This window comes from Elephantulus edwardii, unplaced genomic scaffold (genome assembly GCF_000299155.1).
Source record: "Elephantulus edwardii isolate Elephantulus edwardi_28Jun2011 unplaced genomic scaffold, EleEdw1.0 scaffold00022, whole genome shotgun sequence".
Taxonomy (NCBI): Eukaryota; Metazoa; Chordata; class Mammalia; order Macroscelidea; family Macroscelididae; genus Elephantulus; species Elephantulus edwardii.
In genome coordinates this window covers 1,437,030-1,455,227 of record NW_006399772.1, presented here as the reverse complement: position 1 = coordinate 1,455,227, position 18,198 = coordinate 1,437,030, and the positions used below count along the sequence as shown (strand labels likewise).

The 18,198-nt window shown below is 35.3% G+C and overlaps 1 protein-coding gene across 1 annotated transcript in view; it reads right to left on the bottom strand.

The window, feature by feature from the left end:
- The window catches only part of LOC102859106 (guanine nucleotide-binding protein G(t) subunit alpha-3-like), a 65,177-nt gene extending 48,815 nt beyond the window's left edge, over nucleotides 1-16,362 (bottom strand). Inside the window, exons 1-2 of the mRNA XM_006882677.1 lie at nucleotides 16,245-16,362; nucleotides 11,057-11,073 (exon numbers count right to left, since the gene is read on the bottom strand). Of these exons, the coding sequence (XP_006882739.1) occupies nucleotides 11,057-11,073; nucleotides 16,245-16,362 (135 nt within the window). The remainder of the gene's footprint in view (nucleotides 1-11,056; nucleotides 11,074-16,244) is intronic.
- Nucleotides 16,363-18,198: the final 1,836 nt, after the last annotated feature.

Sequence of the window (18,198 nt, the reverse complement as noted above, 5' to 3'; positions counted from 1 at the left end):
AATGGCAAAGGACACACTGACAAAGGAGATTAATCAGAGCTGACTTTGACAAGCACTGTGGCAATAGGACAATTAAAACAGACATTTGGATGGCGGGGGAAGAAGAACAAACTGGGGAGGAGGGTAGAGAGAAATGGTGCAGCAATGAAGGAATGAAAACCCAAAATCCCTGTAAATGTTCATTAAAATTAAGAAAATTTAATAATAAAAAAAAAACAAAGTGACAATGACTAGATTTTTAGTCTTCTTTCTGTATCTCTAAAACAAATAAAGGATTTGATTTGTTACTGGAAATTCTAGAAATTCAATCATATAACATATTCTAAATCTTAGTGTTAATTCTGAACAGATTTCAAAATAGTATCACTGGGAAAATATTCAGACTTGTTAGGGAAGAAAAAGAAAACTTTGGGCAAGTTTAGAATTATAACACCTTAATTCTCTAGTTTAGCAATACTAGTACAATTTTTACATGGGCAAAATCAGTAGGATTTTGGCAACGTAAAACCAAAAAATTTTATTCAACCTCTAATAAAGTATATATTAATTAAGAGGACTGTCTGCTCAATTGAAAACTGTAACTCAGTTTTCCCTTCATTATTCTAACTTCTCTTTTTTTCCCTCAACACCTGTTCTAGTTAACATGCTTACACATTTTATGGTTTTCTGTCATCCATCACTATGGAGTAGACACTACAAATAATTTTCTCAAGCATCTAGAATAATACCAAATTCATAGTAGGATATCAACAAAATAAATTAGTTCTATTAGGTAGTTGTTGTTGTTGTTGCTAAGTGCCATCGAGTCACAAGCGACTCATAGCGACCCTATGAAGGAGAGTCCTCGACGCTTGGGTGCCTTTCATCCTCTCTCCTGGTTCATAGGGTTTCTGGAGGCAAGCTATTACAGAAGTGGATGCCACTCCTCCTTCCACTCTATTAGGTTAGATATTTTTAAATAACCTTTGGGGTTTTGTTACTTATGTTAGTTAAAATAGTTCTGTATAGTTTGAAGAGTTTTCTTAAAGCACGATGAACATACACAGCTCTGCTAAATTTAAATTCACTGCATACCAATTTTATTTTGTCTCATGCTTATATCTAAATTTATGTACTTTCTACAGTTGACTGAAACAGCTGCTCACTTTACATGGTATAAAAGGGGGAAGGGGGGAAACTGTGGGAAACAATCTTACTGCTTGATGTGTACTCTTTTTTTAAAAAATAAATCTCTAGTGTTCTCTTAATGAAAAGCTGATTTGTAAGTATGTTGTTGTTATGTGCCATTGAGTCACCTGCGACTCATAGTGACTCTTATGTACAACAGCCCTAAACCCTGCTCTTTCCAGTGCCAGTCTCACTGTTTCTGACACACCCACCCCATTACCCCAGTCACTGAATCAATCTACCTCATAGAGGTTCTTTCTCTCTTGCACTGTCCCTCCACCCTCCCAAGCATGACATCCCTCTCCAAAGACTAGTTCCTCCTTGCAACATGTCCAGAGTATGTCCGACAAAGCCTCAGAAACCTGCTCATTTTCTTCGCAGTCCATGGTAAATTCAGTACTCACTGTCTTTTTCTAATAAAGCTTGGAATTGTGAATAAAAGCAATATATTTTACTTATATTCATTACCTAGATTTCAGTTAATGTATTCAATTATGATATAAATGATTGGACATGACTATCTAACTGAGAGGATACTAGGCTCAAGATAAAAATGTTTAAAAACAAATTCACAATGAATTATTATTGATTTTGAGAAGGTATCTGACTTTGAGTATTATTTATTTGTGAGATGGACAGAAGCAAATCAGCCATCCTGGCACAATATTCTGGTTACTGCTTTTAGTGAGCACCACTTTCAAAGGACAGTTCTCCAGTAAGGCTGTACAATTGTTTAGTTGGGGTTTTTTATTATTTATAAGATCAGAAATGGACATTAGAAATAATGTTCTGTGCATAAATGATTACATAGATCAGATTCAGGGACTATTTCACTCTTCCAATTATTCTTCTTCATTTGAATTCTATGGAAAATTTCAGGATTCTGAGGTTTTGAAAGATTTGAAATTCAATGACCAGCAAAGCCATTAGGAACCACAGAAGTTATAAATGCAGGTGTATTTCATATTTCTTTCAACTAGAATGGATATATTAGGGGAGAAGTCTTAGAGAAAATCTGAATGTCTCATTTCTCAGTTAATTTTTTAATAGAGGGTTAAACCAGGCTGCTCCTTGGAGGCAAGGACTCTGGGGCTTCGCCTGACATACTTTGGGCATGTTGTAAGGAGAGACAGGTCTTTAGAGAGGAACATCATGCTGGGTAGATTGGAGGGACAGCGCAAGAGGGGAAGACCCTCTGTGAGGTGGATTGATTCAGTGACTGGGGTAATCGGGATGGGTGTGTCAGAGGCAATGAGATTGGCACAGGATAGAGCAGGGTTTAGGGCTGTTGTACATAGGGTCGCTATGAGTCGCAAACGACTCGATGGCACATAACAACAACAACAACAATGCTAGACTATCATTTGTACAATGAGATAAAAAACCCCAAACTTTCATTCAAATCAATTCTCTCCATTGAGTGTGTTTTGTCGTTTGTGTACCGTACAATTTGAACCAATTCATAGCTGACCCTCCAGTGGGTTTTCAGAGGCCATTTATAAGACAGGAAGATTGTCCATCCTTCTCTCATGGAGCATCTGGTGGCCTCGAACCTGCATGCTTTTGGGATTGCAGCACACTTTCTTCTCACTAGGCCACCAGAACTGCACCATGCATATAATGAGAGAACATTCTATGTCGAGCTTTTCAGATTTTACCACTCTGCATATCACAGATACATACAGGATTCCTGATGGCTTACTGCATATGATGTTGGACTTGCAGTTCGAATCTATCAATTGCTCCATGGGATATAGATGCAAAGACTTAAGAGCTTTTAGAAACCCAGTGGATTCTGATGAGCAAATATATTTAAAGAAGCACAACCTAATATTATAATGCTCTTTCTACATTGCTGATAAGTCATAAATTTATTATAAATTTAGACCCAAGGAAATCAATATTTAAATCATATTCCAGAGATCATGTGTATTCAGAGTGGTCTTCTGTGCTATACTTTTACCTGAGAGGACAAATATTATGTGTCTCCTAGATGCAGAATAATAGATGACTTTTTAAAAACATCATGCAGTCTTTTTGTTTTAATGACCATTAATATTTTCTTTGGAACTCTTTAAAGCAGCTGTGGATTGTCCTTGTTCCAAGTATGAAAAGACTTTAGTTACTATTTGAAGGGGCAAAACACTCAACTGCAACATCAAAAGGAACATTCACAAGAAAAAAGAAGCAATTTCTCTAATATCTTATTTGCTTAATATTGAGAACTTCATACTAAAGTACTTTCAGAAATAAGCCATTGATTTCCATCCTCATAGTGTTTCTAGGTTTTAGTTCACAAAGATTGTTCTATTTTTGTAAGATTAGATCATGTTACTGAGACCAATATAGACACCAAAATAGCATGTTAACATACACTGAGGGTGTCCTGAAATAATCCCTTCCTCCGAAACTGTAGCTATTACTAAAATTAATTTTTAGGTCAAGGAGTACTAAGGGAATTTCAAATAGTGTATGTGCTGATTGCTGTTTCAAATAACTAAACATTTAAATTTATATTTATTTTATATTTTGCTGTTGTTACGCGCCATTGAATTGCCTGTGACTCATAGCAACCCTATGTACAACAGCCCTAAACCCTGCTCTATTCTGTCCCAATTTCACTGTCTCCGACACACCTATCCCCATTACCCCAGTCACTGAATCAATCCACCTCATAGAGGGTCTTCCTGTCCTGCACTGTCTCCACCCTCTCAGCATAATGTCCCTCTCCAAGGACGTGTCCCTCCTTGCAACATGTCCAAAGTATATCAGACGAAGCCTCAGAATCCTTGCCATCAAAGAGCAGCCTGGTTTAACCCTCTCCAGGAAGAAACTGTTCTCCTAGTAGTCCATGGTATATTCAATACTTTCTCCAGCACCACAGCTCAAAGGCATCAATTCTCCTTCTATCCTCCCTAATCATTGTCCAGCTCTCTGATGCATAGCAAGTGATTGCAAAGACCATGGCCTGTATCAGGCACATTTTAGTCTCCAGAGTGACACTATTGCTTTTTAGTACTTTGGAGAGGTCCCTAATAGTAAACTTTCCCATTGCAATACGTCTTTTAATTTCCTGGCTGCTGTGCCAAGAATGTTTCATACTTCAGAATTCTAATTATTATTTTCTTTTTAAGAAGAATAAATTAGGAATTTTAGTCTGTTTTCATATGTAAAAATTAAAAAGAATTTTAAAAGTGTATGTTATCTATATGTCTAACCAAATGTCACCTGACCACACACAAGTTCGGTTCCTAATTTGCTATAATGTGTTAAAACATCATTAGTCCTTATGCATTATCTATAGTTAATAAAGCGAAATTTTCACCATGAAGCATAGCAATGAGTTAGTTTCCATAGACAGTACTTTTCAGGTTGAAGAAATTATCTTTTGTTCATAGTTTGATAAGAATTTTTATCTGTATTTGATAAAGACACTGTTTAAAAAAAATTGGCTCCCCCAAGAAGCATAATTTCTCCTCTTTAATTTAGAAGACATTTTCATTTTTTTTTTTTTACTTAAATACTATGTCATTTTTACCAAAATTTTCAGTGAAAAGGAATGAATCACAGCCTTAATTTATACGAAAAGGTACAAGGAAGATGTGAAGCCTAAATGACAACCAACATGGATAGATATGGATGCATGAAAGCTTCTCACAAGTTTTAAACATAGAATGCCCAGCAGCAATAGCAATGTTCAGCAGGCCAGCAAACAATAGATGCTGGTGAGGTTGTAGAGAGATTGGAAATCGTATTCACGCTGGTCATAATGTACAATAGTACAGCTACTACAGAAGACAGTCTGGCCCTTTCTCAAAAAGAAATAAGCTGTAGAAAAAGAAATATGTGACCCAGCAATTCCACTACTGGCAATATACCCTAAAGAAACTAGAGCCACAGCTCAAACAGATGTATCACACCCATGTTTATTGCTTCATTATTCTCAGTAGCAAAGAGATGGAAGCAACCCAGGTGCCCGTCAGCAAATGAATGAATAGAAAAAACTATGGTACATTCATATAGTGGAATATTATGCGACTTTGAAATGTAATAATTTCATAAAATGTTACTCAACATGGGGAAGCCTGGAGGGCATTATGCTGAGTGAAGTACCTTAGTCACAAAAGGACGAATATTGCATAACATCACTGTTATAGAACAGGACAGACATGAGGGAGTTAGAGAGAAAATGGGGAGTGGATAGATAATGAACACTGCTTTAGATCAGATAAGGGGAAGAACTGTCTGAAAATAATATATGAGTAGCCATTACATGTATGACAACAATCTGGAACAAGGGGTACATTGTAGGGAGGGCTGGAAGAGAAGGAGCAGAGAAAATGTGCAATAATAGAAAAAATTAAATTAAACATTTTCTATATTAAACATAGAAGTAAAATAAGATGTTTAATATTTTTCAAGAAATGAAAGAGAAGCTTGATAATCTGAGAAGAAACTATGAAAAAACCCTAAAACACATATGATAAGGAACAAAGAGAGCTTCTATAATTGACAACTAAAACAAAATCATTAAAAATTCAAGTCACAGTTTTGTAATTACTTCCTATACATTAGCTGGACAGCTACTAAGGATGATAGAGGAATCAATGCCTTTGAGTTGTGGTGCTGAGAAAAGGACTGAACATCCCCTGAATAGCCAAGAGAACTAACAGGTCTAACTTGGAGAGGGTGAAACCAAGTTTCTCCTCGGAAGCTAGGATTTCAAAGCTCCATCTCACATACTTTGGCCATATGGGTCAAGGAGGGAGCAGTCCTTGGAGAAGGGCATCATGCTTGAAAAAGTGAAGGAACAGTGCATGAAAGGAAGACCCCAGATGAGATGGATTGACTCAGTAACTGGGGTAACGGAGGTAGATGTGTCTGAAACAAGAAATTTGCCTCAGTATAGGACAGGGTTCAGAGCTATTGTACATAAATAAGGTTGCTGTGCATTGTAAGCTACTTGATGGCACATCAACTGAGTCCTTGTCTATCCCTTTTCAAATAAGGGGATCCAAGGAATAGTTTTCTTTTCTTGGATATTCCAGAAAGGAAGGAATGTAGTCTGACAAGGAGAAAAAGATATCTTAAATATACTTTTAGGAAAAGCCTGACATATTGTAGGTGTATATTGTTGTTGTTGTTATGTGCTATTAAGCCACTTGTGACTCAGAGACCCTGTGTACAATAGCCCAGAGACCTGCTTGATCCTGTGCCAACTTTATTGTCTTTGACATACCTACCCTCTTTACTCCAGTCACTGAATCAATCCATCTTATCGAGGGTCTTCCTCAATTTCTTTGTGCCTCCATGCTTCCAAGTATGATATCCCTCTCCAAGGATTGGTCCCTCCTTGCAACATGCCCAAAGTATGTCAGACAAAGCCTCAGAATCCTTGCCTCCAAGGAGCACCCTGGTTCACCTTCTCTAGGACGAACATGTTTCTTCTCCTGGCAGTCCATGGTACATTCAGTACTCTTCTCCAGCACCACAGTTCAGAGGCATCAAATCTCCTTCTATCCTCTCTAGTCATTGTCCAGTGCTCTGATCAATAGCTAGCAATTGCAAAGGCTATGGCCTGTATCAGGTGCACCTTAATCTCCAGACTAACGTTGTTGCTCTTCAGTACTCTGGAGAGGTCCCTGACAGCTGACTTTCCCAAAACAATTAATCTTTTGATTTCTTGGCTGCTGGTACTAAGAGTGTTGATTACGGAGTCAAGCAAACTAATGCTGTTAACAATCTAAATCTCTTCACCATCTATCATAATGCTGCCAGTCGACTCAGTAGTGAGAATCTTGGTTTTCTTGATGTTAAGCTTCAATCATATATGACTTTTTTTTTTTTAGGTGCATATAACTTGAATGAATAAAAATGAGTAAAAAATGACCAGTCATAGGATGGAAAAGTGATTCCTCATGTTCAGGATGGAAAAATGAATTTTGAATCCAAATGCAAGCAATGGCATTTCTGTCATGTTTCTCATAATGAAATATATTACCTCTTAGTTTTTTTTACTTACTATTCAGTTGTGTCCTAACTTCTCAGAGGACTTTAGTCAATATTACTATTTAAATCAGAAGTTGGAAGAAACATATTTGTTCTACTACTGACATTGTTTTCTTCGATGTCTCTTGAAAAGCAATGTAAAGTATTGAGATACTTTTATTTAATGTAGTTATTTACAAACAAGAGTGTCATCCACTTCCTAAACAGCATGCCTCTGGAAGGAAGCTCTGTGAGCTTTGACGAATGTCGATAGTCATAGAAAGCCTTCAGGCCTTTCCTTCATTCACAGGGTTGCTATGAACCTTGCGATCAACAAAACAATAACAACAGGTCTGCAAGAAGCTCACCTTAAAGTCTTAATTGGCCTTTTGAATATGTTTTTCAATTGTTAATCGATATTGCCTTACATTTTTGTTTTCTGTGATCCAATTCTTAGTAATCTTAAACTGTGTATAAAAAAACATGAACAGTTTCTGAGTTTGTTTTAAAAGAAAATAATTGTACTACCTGGAACATTTATTTTATTTTGATCCATACTGCAATAGGTGTGTGGTATTCTGAGCCAGGAAGTAAGATATGGCTTTATAACATTATTCAACATAGCAGTGTTGCTTATATCTGGCAGATGACATATATGCTTCTAATTTTAATCCAAAATTCTGAACTTGAGTAATAAATAAACTACTCATAAATTTGCCAACACAGTACTTACCTGAGAGTTTAGGAAAACATCTCTCTAAGGTACATGTTAGTTTTTAATATGACTATAATTTCTAAAGTCCATTCTATTTGAAATAAATTTTGGAAACAGTAGCTCTGTAAGGATGGCTTTTTTTTTCTAACCAAGCATGACTGAATCGTAATTTGAATTTAGGAAGAATGAAAGCCAGTTACATGAAACCATTTATATACTTTGTAAAAACATTGTTCCTTGCAGATATATTACACAGTAGGGTATCTGAGGGCATATTGTGGAATTATCTGTCAGGAGGCCTAGTTACAAGAGCTAACTGTGATGTTTACTTTCTTGTGGTCCTGGGAGGGAAAAAAAATCATTCTCATGGAAAAAATATTTGAAGGAAAATGTTTGGTTATCTCACTGCCTTCATGTAAGTTACACATCTTGGTGATTCTCCATCAGATTGCCAAGGTTGTCAATCTTTACATAAAATCATGTTTAATCTTTCTTCCTGGGGGCAGCTGGTGGATTGGAACTCTAGCTGATGAGCAACTGAATATGCAAGTACTACACCTCCAGGGCTCCTCATGTTTGGTTATGTATTATTTAAAGAATTTTAAAGAAGCTCTGGCTTAGTGGTAAGGAGCTGCACTTGCAATCTCAAAGTACACAATTCAAATTCAGCAGCTGCTCCCTGGGAGAGAGATGAACCATCTCTTTCCATGGAATTAACTGCCTCTGGAAAGTCTCTGGAGGTCAGTTATGGGTTGGTTCTGACTCAATGGTACACAACAACAAATACTTTAAAATTCTAAAATACATGCCATTTTATTCCACTTAAAATTTTGTCAGTATGAAATAGCTGGCAGATGAAATAAATTATACCTTTTGTGTGTATGTGATGGTGTGATGAGTGAATGAAAAGTACTCCAACATACTCTTTCATATTTCTGACTTTTTATTTTGGTAATTTGCAAATATACAGAAAGTTGAAAAACAATGCATTAAAACTTTGTACTATCTTTGACAATGATTCATTTTCTGCCAAATATTTTGAATTGTGGTTTTGGAGAGAACCTATTGTATGAGATATTCTGCTGAATATCCTATGGACAGCTAAAAGAACAAACAGGTATGTCTTGGAGAAGGGGAAGCCGGAATGCCCTTGGAAGCAAAGATGATAAACCTTCTCTCATCTACTTTGGGTATGTTTTTAGCAGAGGATATTTGTTGGAGAGGGACATCATGCTTGGGAAGTTAGAGGGACAGCAAAAGAGAGGAAGACTCTCAAGCAGGTGGATTGATTGACACAGAGACTACATCAATGAGCTCAAGTGTGTCAGAGATTGTGAGGATAGCACAGGATAAGACAGGGTTCAGATCTGTTGTTCACAAGATCACAATAAGTTGTCCTTGACTTGATGGCACCAAACAAAAAACAACAATGACAATAATACACACCTCTATACATGAACCTTTATGATATTGATATAAGAGGATGCTTGGATTTTAAATAATGTATACCATTTAAAAAAACAAAAACCATAGGCCATTTGTAAAGTAATCAGTAGGCAGTGGATTACAGCATTGGCAAAGGGAGAATCTCAAGGAATGACGCAGGCTTTCAGAAGTCAATTAGGGCATAATATTATATAAAGATACAGGATGGTCTAGAAGTTTGCTATTGTTATATACCAAGGGTCAGAACCAACTTGTAGTTGACCGTCCAGTGGGTTTGCCGAGAGTTATTCACAGGGAAGAAATTACTCATCTTTCTCTACTGGAGCAGCTGGTGGATTCTAACCATAAGTCTTTGGGCTGATAGCTCAACTCCTTACTACTAAGTTGTCAGAGGTCCCTTCTACAATTTTAGAAAGAACACAATTAAATTGATCTGATAGTTACAGAGGTAATAGAATGTAAAAGATGTCAGAGAAGAAAAGGTCAGGTATCTTCTTCTTATCGTTATGTGCTATTAAGTTGACTATGAAAATAGGTTATCCTATGACCTAGCTGCAAATGGTGTTTTTGTTGTGATAGACGGTTGGATAGAAACCAACTCAGAGCTGTCCCTCCAGCAGGTTTTCAGAGTCAATAAACCACATGAGAGACAATTGTCCATCCTTCTGCAGGGCAGCTGGTGGGCTCCAATGGAATGTCTTTGGGTTGGCAGTGCAACTCCTTACCACGAAGCACCAGAGTTCTCCAACAATTTTAAATAGTAATTCGTTTCCATTGGAGTAAAAATTATTGAGATACAAATTCAATCTATGTCTTCTACTCTTGTAGCATCGGGATCTGGCAAGCAAAATCAATGTATTTCACATCTTCATAGAGTTTCAACTGCAATTTCACTCTGAAACTGACTTTAGTTCTAATTCTACCTTTATATAGCTGAGCATGAGTATTTGAGTTAAAATGAAAGCAAAAGATAAGGCTATTTTTGCTTAAAAGTGAGAGTCCTATTTTTTTATGTTCTCTGATTAAATTTTTCAAAAAATTTTGTTTTATGAGATTCTTCCACGAGCCAATGTTTTGTTACCCTCCTTTTCCAGAGATAAGAAAGGATAATTAAGTTATTTGCTCAAGGTGCTTGTATAAATGATTGTAGACATAAAGTGCAGCTCTTCAATAAAAATATTTTAGAACTAGAATTTTTAAAAAGTATTAAAATGTTCAAAAATATTATCATGTTAATGGACTACTGGTTACAAACACCTTTCTCTTTAATCTTGTTAACAAAATCTAAGTGTGGAATTCTGTAATGAATGACTTATGTGTTTTACATGAGTGACTTGTGAGTTTATGTTTAAAATGCACTAATTGAGACAAAGTAATCAAAATAAAACAATTATGAGTAAAACATTTGCCTAAGTGCATTTTGCCCCTCAGAAAGAGAATAATGTTTAGAGGAAGCTATTTTATGCTGTCATCTGCTACGGTTTAAATGTGAGCAAAACTTTTGTCTAAGTGCATTTTGTCCCTCAGAAAGAGAACAATGTTTAGAGAAAGCTGTTTGATGCTGTCATCTGCTATGTGTTATGTGTAAATCCATTCTTGTAAATATTTGGAGTTGCCTCTGGAACTTTCAAATTGTTAGGGTGAAAATACTTCATTATTCTTTAGAGAAATTTTGAATCTATCTAAGTAGGCCATGTCAAAATAATGTCTTCCACTTAATCACAAAATTTAAATACTTACATTAAAGTTTATATAAACTGAAAAGCAATTTAAAATATACATAAAGTTAAATCCACAAGATTTGCAAAAATCTAGTAACTTTATAACATAAAATGAAACTATATTACTATTGGTTGAAGGGACTGTTTCAATTTTAGGAAATGAAATAATTCAAGTGTATGTCCTATATATTTGCAAATTCTTTTTTTTTCACCAGTGGTAATCAGAAAGGAGAAAGGAGTTTATCAGGTAACATTAATACAATTATTGCTGAGAATCATGTGATTATGCTTGGATAAACAGGGGATATATTAGTCTCATTAAATTTTAAAGTAATCTTTTACACTTGATGAACTTACAATTTAGGCAATGGCTCTATCACCTTTACCCACTCCTAACTACAGAAACATTTTTAAAACGAAAAGTACTTATTCTTTAAAAAATAAACAGCTAGACTATCAGAACTTTTGATTTATGGTAAGTCTTACACTCTCTTTACCTTCAGTCATACGTAAGAGAATGAAAAATAGAAGACAACTTATATGCATTCATTGACCTTTACCATTAACTCATAAATCTATCACAAAATATGAACAAACCACATTGAACAAACTTTTGGTTTTTTGCATTTTTTCTTTTGTAAAGTTTGCAATATATTTTGATGGCTATTATTTCTCAGAGGCTATATAGCTAGTTTAAGGTCACTCATAGAATTAGGGGAAGCAAATCTTTGTAATTGACAAGTATGTTTACCTCAGATGGCTTTAACATGCATTTAACTATATTAGTTTTATTTCTTCAGGAGGTCATGTGTATAAACCCTTCCATCTGGTGATATGTAAACTATTTCTCCCCCTTATCAATTATTTTTCAAGAAGTGTCAGAATCACCATAATCCTCCTCTAGTCAAATTTTAAAAATGACATTGCCTTCCAAAATATCCATTTGTTGAATAAGTAGAAACATTTAAAAATTTGAAAATATTGATTACTTAAAATAAATATGAACATACATAATATAAATATCCTTTTATTTCCAGATGTTTTAATTCAGATTTGTGTTTAACAGCCAAAGGATTTAGAAATTATTTTAAACAGTAACATTCAGATGGTACCATTTTAAAAATTAACATGTTTTAAAAAATTAAAACTCAGTGTTTTTGGTTTGGAACAGACTCATAGCTGCCCCTCCAGTGTGTTTTCTGAACCTATGAATCACAGTATAATAGATGATTCCTCCTTCTTCCCCAGAGAAATCAAGGGATTAGAACAACCTTTAAGTTGGCAGTATAACTATCCACTAGGCCACCAGACCTCCCCTTAATAAGCAAAGCATGTGGGGGGAAAACAAGAATAGGGTATCTCTGCCAAATTTGTTCAAATGATATACATTTGCAAAGGTAAAAAGGAAAGTGTTTGAAATAACAAATGCATTCAAATTGAAATTTGAAGCGACAAACACAGAGGAGACAAGAAAAATGGAAATATAACATACCTACTGAGTCCTCACTTAAATGAGGGGCTGTTTTTAAACAGTAAGAAATTTTACTTAAACACTGTTGATAAATAAAGACTTGGGGAAACTACCTTAGAATGTCTACAAAAGTTATTAGTGAAAATTTGTCTTACTAAAAAATACTTTCCTGTAGCACCTTGTGGATTAATTTTTTTAAGTAAGTGATATTATCTCCTTGATGGGAGCTGTCAAATGTGCCAGGAATGTCTGAGTCACCTCCTGCATTTCCTAGATTACATTTTTTTTGGTTGGGTTTTTGTTTTTTGTTTTTGCTTGTTTGCTAAAGAGATTTAGCATCTTTTCTGCAATTTTTTAAGGTCTAAAAGGCACACTTTAAAAAAGAAAATCTGTCTGCAAGATGATCCGTTAATTAAAAATAGTACTTTTGAAACCCTTCAGATTCATTGAAATCTTGTGTCTCAAAATACCAAATGGTGTACATATTTTACAGCACATGCCACATTTGCAAATATGGTGTTTGGTTAGGAATCTTCAGATAACACTATCAACCTAAGATACTAATTCTGTTAATAGGTTTTTTTTTTATTTTATCACATTTCTAATTTTTGCCGAAGGAGGATTAGACTTAGAATTTATTTTCTGTTAAAGCCAAATCAATCATCTCTCCATGACACAGCCTCATGATGAAACTTGAAATCTGTGGTTCAGAACACACTGGTAAATGGGAATAATTTAAGAGAGATGGGACAAATTAAACAATTCTACTTACAGAGAGGGGCTGTGAGGGATGGGCGAATTGGAAGATTTAATTTAGATATATTGAATATTTTTCTTTCTTTTAATGATTCTTACAATTATTCACATATATTGTGCATTTCACTCTCATTCATATGCATTGTATTTCATATAATTAATTAATACTGCCATATGCCCATTATCCTTTTTCTTCAAGAGTTCATGGCATGGTTCCTATTCCTTCACTCCACTCCTCCCCATCCACTAACATCTACTCTCCAAGTGATTTTCTGTCCTTTCCCTTCTTTTGACCCTCTTCTACTCTACTCCTTTTGAACAGTACGTGTCTTGTTCATTTATTCACCTATTATCACATTAGTGTTCTTACCGGTTTTGTCCTGTGAGTGGGTTATTTCATTCAGCACAATACTCTCATCTTTCCCATGTTAAGCAGAATTTTACAAAATCATTATTCCTTGTTGTTGCTGTTTTGTACCATAGAGTTGAAATCAACAGATTTTCAGAGGTAGTTAATTATTACATGGGAAGAGATTACACACTTTTCTCCCACAGAGCAGCAGGTGGTGGCCTCGAACCACATGCCTTTGGGTTGGGAGCACAGCTTCCTGCCACTAGGCTCCCTGCTCTAAAATACTCCTCTGTGTGGAAATACCACAATTTCTCAGTTCATTCATTCATTTGTTAATGAGCATTTGGGCTATTTCCATTTTCTTTCTGTTTTGAATACTTTTATGATATCTTAAAGAAGCCAAAATGAATATAAAAATGAAAACTTTTGTGGTTTAGTGGTAAGAAATTGTACTCCCAACCCAAAGGTATTCAGTTGAATTCTCCAGCTGCTCTGTATGGAAGACAGATAGTAAATCTCCTCCAGTGTGACTTACTGACTCTGAAAACCTGCTGGAAGTTCTGTTACGGGTCACTCCCAACTTAACAGTACACAACAACAACGTCAATAATTAAATTAAAAAATGAGAACCAATGAAAACTTGAAATATTATTACTTCGAACTTGGCAACTGAACCATGATACATAGAACACAAGTTCACTAAGGAGGATCTAGTCAAGTATCTAGTCAAGTAACAACAACAGCAGCAACAATTGATATAAGAAAACACTGATATTATTAATATAAATACCAACATGTTGTATAACAATACCAGAACGGAGTGTATCAAATTATAATTGTCATGGGAAAGAAAAGTATTTCAATTGCCCTACTAATCATTCTTTTGTATCTGTAGTCCAAAAAGTTACTATTTCTATTCTAACACAACTTCTTTAACCTAAAAATAATTGGTATATTAGAAAAATGAGACTAATTGTCTTGAAATTATATTTTGAAAAAGTCTTTTAAAAATCTGTTCTATCAATACTCTCATTCCATTAGCATAAGAACATTAAATGTATTTATCTTCTCCACTAACCTTTTATTTGCTTTTCCTATGCCCAACTGACTTCTGCTCTTACTCTAAACTTCACTGAATATTCCGAAGTGGTAGGGGAAAAAAAGTATATTTACTGATTGGAGAAGAGCTACACTGACATTTTACTAAGTCACTAACATCTAAGTGGTTACTAGCAAAGGCTGTGGTTTATAGGTGTAGCTGCAGAACTTGCACACAAAGGGAGAGAAATACTGGGAATTTCATAGTTGGTGTGTGGGATGTGCTTGCCACAAATTGGACATAGTAAGGAACAGTAAAAAAAATTAGAGGGTGCTTTGTTATGTGAAAGATTCACAATTCTGAACCAAATTATTTGTGTGTATCACTGAAAGTAGAAGAGCTGCTAACCCGAAGAGCGTGTTTCTTTGGTGGTTCTAATCTTCCAATTTCTTCCCAGGGGAAAGATGGACATTCTTCTCCTATGAAATTATGGCTTTTGAAAGCCTGCTGAAGTGTCAATACAGCTTGGTTGTAATTCGACATCAACGAGTTTGAATTTTGAAAAGTAGGGACAGAATTAGAATTCTTTAATATTTGTCTTTTTATGGATCTTCATTTTCATTTCAAAATATTATTTCCATTTTCTGTGACCAATAGATGATAAATTTTTACTTAGACAATACACAATATAGATTATTTAATTTTTACAATTAAGTGAATATATTTTCTCCAAAATATCTTGTTGAGATTTGACGGAATGTAAAGATAGAAGAATAACAATTGCTGGCCTGAATGATTGTGCGCTCTCCCTCTCCCTCTCCCTCTCCCTCTCCCTCCTGTCTTTCATTGTGGAGTGGAAATTGATTTCAGAGCTAACTTCCACTGGGTTTCTGAGGCTTTAGTTGCACGGGAGGAGAGTGCCTCTCTTCCTCTCATAGAGCTGCTGGTGGGTTTGAACAGTCAGGGCAGCACAACCTCTGGGTTAGAAGGACACCATCCAAGAACTGTGGCACCTGAGCTCAGTAATGATTTCTACACATGTCCTAAAATGCTATAAATGAATTATTATTCAAGTGTAGACAGTATCATGGGCAATATTGAAGACTAAGAACAGTATTATTAGTAGAGTTGAAAATACCTTATTAATCTTCAAATAAATTGAGTTTGATTTTAACAGCACAAGCAAACAAATGACAGACTACATTTGATAACAAACAACTTTATCTATTTCTGTTCCAGCAAAATAACTTGTTAATGAAAAGATTTCTTAGTATTAAAAGGCTGACATTCAACAAATGATTATGGCACAATAAAATAATAAATTCACGTGGGTGTTCTTTTAATAATAATTGATCTTATAGACATAGGGAAATGGAGTCATTGCATAAATATTTGCACATCTGCTTGACAAAAAGTCACATAGTAAAGTACTAAACAGGTAAAGCTATTGTTAAATATTTGCTGAGTGAGTATAAAATATATTACACTTCTAAATATATTTTTCTCTGTGGTAACATCAATGGAAATGCACATTTTAAAAAAAATAATAGAAAAATCAGGGTTTTTCAAGGAAAAATGGAAAATATTACCTAATAATAGCAACTTTACAGTTCTTGCATCTCTCTCAGCATCTTCCTGAAGCTTTTTCTCCAGTTCTTTGGATCTTTTGGCCGACTCCTTATTCTCTGAGCTAATTCCACTCCCCATCGTGCGGTATTACACTTGCTAGTTTACACGTTCAAGCTTTTTACAAATGTGAAGTCCAACTCTGGTTTGAATATATGATACAAGAGCAATGCTCTGCTGATGTATCCATCTAAGATTTCTGCTTTGACTAAGGAGAGGCTTTCTGATCTGTCACCTGATCGGGGGTAAAACCCTGATGGAGGCTGAGGAGGAAATTCATTATGCTTTCAAATGAAATGGCCACTTAAGTCACATCTTTGAAAATGTGCTCTTCTCCTTAGAAAAAAACCCCATAGAATGATGTGTAGAGGGTTGCAAAATCTGTCTGATGTGCAAAGAGAAACTCAAAGGAAACTTATTCATAAATAGCCTTTAAAGTTACTATTACTAAGAAAAATATTTGCATCTTATCTTCAATTGTTTGTCTTCAAATCCCTTAGAATCAGTTTTATGCCACAACTAGAATGTTGATTCAAAGTTTTCCAGCATTTTCCTGCATATCGTTGGTAACTTTAAGTGGTTGGAAATCTCTTCGTATAAGTTAATTAACAACACACCACTTCCTAGAGGTGGAAAAAAGGAAGCACAGATCTTGTGTTTGTGTTTCGTCCTGCAAACCTAGAATTCACCATGAAATGTGTCTAAATTATTGATTTCGGTCTCATAGGGTCCTTTTCTATAAATTGAACTTTTATTACTGTGAGAAAGTCAATCCATCAACAGTAATTGAGGGCCCATTTGATGTAGACCCTGGGTCTACGTTCAATTTGCACCATGCATTAACTCTTTGGGGCCATTATAAGTAATAGCTCCCATGCTGGAGGAGCTCTTATTGATCTGCCATTGAGGGAATAAAAAGCAATGTTCTTTGACACAGCTGGAAATCTGGTAGTTGTGAAAATGTTAGAACAGTAAATGCTTCTAATAATGTTCTATAGCTTTTTACTTACCCTGGTAGATATTATATCCTTATTGATTATCTACAGGCTTGAGGACAGGGATTTTACTGTATTTTTTATTATTATTTCTATGACACATAAAACACTTAATAGGCATCCGATCAATATCAACAGAGTTTTTACTCATGGTGGCAGGCGAGTCTTTCAATGTACATTGTAGGATTTGTGAATCTGTTCAAGCAGAAAATGTTAACCTACAGGGCCAGTCCATTAGTCCATTCTGTTAGTGTTGTTCTGGTGAGATCATGCGTAAAGTTGGAACAGGTGCCTTTTTGCATATTCATATAGCAAGGAAATGGGCTTCAAAGTAAACTACATATTCCTGCTTTGTTTACTTTTTCACATAAAAATATTGGGCTGTAGCTATGTAAGCATAGTCAAAACTTTCTGAATTTCATCGCACCAAAGCCATGTTGTGATAGTATAAAGATGTCAAAGGTGGGTATATAAGGGCTTTTGCAAATTTTGTGGCATTGCCTTTACAATGCAAAAGGCCTATCCCAAAGGAAAGAGATTTCCATTGTCTAGTTTATTTATATTCACTCATGAACACACAGTGGACTCTGAAAGCCACGTGAAAGAGAGTAAATATTAAAATAAATCTCATTTTTGGCTATTGCTTTCATACAGAAATAGTACACTGAGTTTTCAAGATTCTCATGGGTTTTTTTAATTAAATTTTATTAATTTTAATGAACATTTACAGAGATTTTGGGTTTCCATTCATTCATTGTTGCCCTGTTTTCTCTACCGTCCTCCAAAATTCGTTCCTCTTTTCCCCCCCTTGAAAGTCTGTTTTAATTGTCCCATTGCCACAGTGCTTGTCAAAGCCAGTTCTAATTAATCTCCTTTGTCAGTGTGTCCTTTGCCATTCCCTATCGCTCCTCCCTGAGAGAGA